This window comes from Corvus brachyrhynchos, unplaced genomic scaffold, assembly GCF_000691975.1.
Source record: "Corvus brachyrhynchos isolate BGI_N302 unplaced genomic scaffold, ASM69197v1 scaffold21, whole genome shotgun sequence".
NCBI classification, from domain to species: domain Eukaryota; kingdom Metazoa; phylum Chordata; class Aves; order Passeriformes; family Corvidae; genus Corvus; species Corvus brachyrhynchos.
The window spans coordinates 990,275-990,633 of record NW_008236924.1 but is presented as its reverse complement, the minus strand read 5'-3'; the positions used below and the strand labels follow the sequence as shown (position 1 = coordinate 990,633).

Sequence of the window (359 nt, the reverse complement as noted above, 5' to 3'; positions counted from 1 at the left end):
GTGCGGACGGCTGTTGGGTCTCGGCGCCCGCCCCCGCCAGTCCCTGCGAGGAGCCCGTCCTGCCGTGCAGATGTGTGCGATTGGAGCAGCGCGAGGGTTATTTTCCTTTGACTGAAGGCAACCCAGCCCCGGCGGATTAAGCTCTTTGTGTGCACGCGAGTGTGCCTTGATGGAAGCTGCTCCCGCAAAACCAGCTGCGGGGGTTGCGGGGAGCATCCCTTAGGTCAGGGGGCTCTCCTGGAGCAGGGGAAGACCTCCTGTTTTCGTGGCTCTGAGACGATGCTGGGACGGTAACTCCCCTGGCAGGCAGCGCAGTGCTTCGGGATGGCCGTCTATGCCCTCACGGGTTTCTCGCTCCT

General features: G+C 63.8%; 1 protein-coding gene across 1 annotated transcript in view; it reads left to right on the top strand.

Moving 5' to 3' along the window:
• The first annotated feature begins 20 nt into the window (after positions 1-20).
• ARSI (arylsulfatase family member I) overlaps positions 21-359 on the top strand; it is an 8,489-nt gene continuing 8,150 nt past the window's right edge. Inside the window, exon 1 of the mRNA XM_017728102.1 lies at positions 21-346. Coding sequence (XP_017583591.1) covers positions 325-346 — 22 coding nt within the window. The 5' untranslated portion in view covers positions 21-324. The remainder of the gene's footprint in view (positions 347-359) is intronic.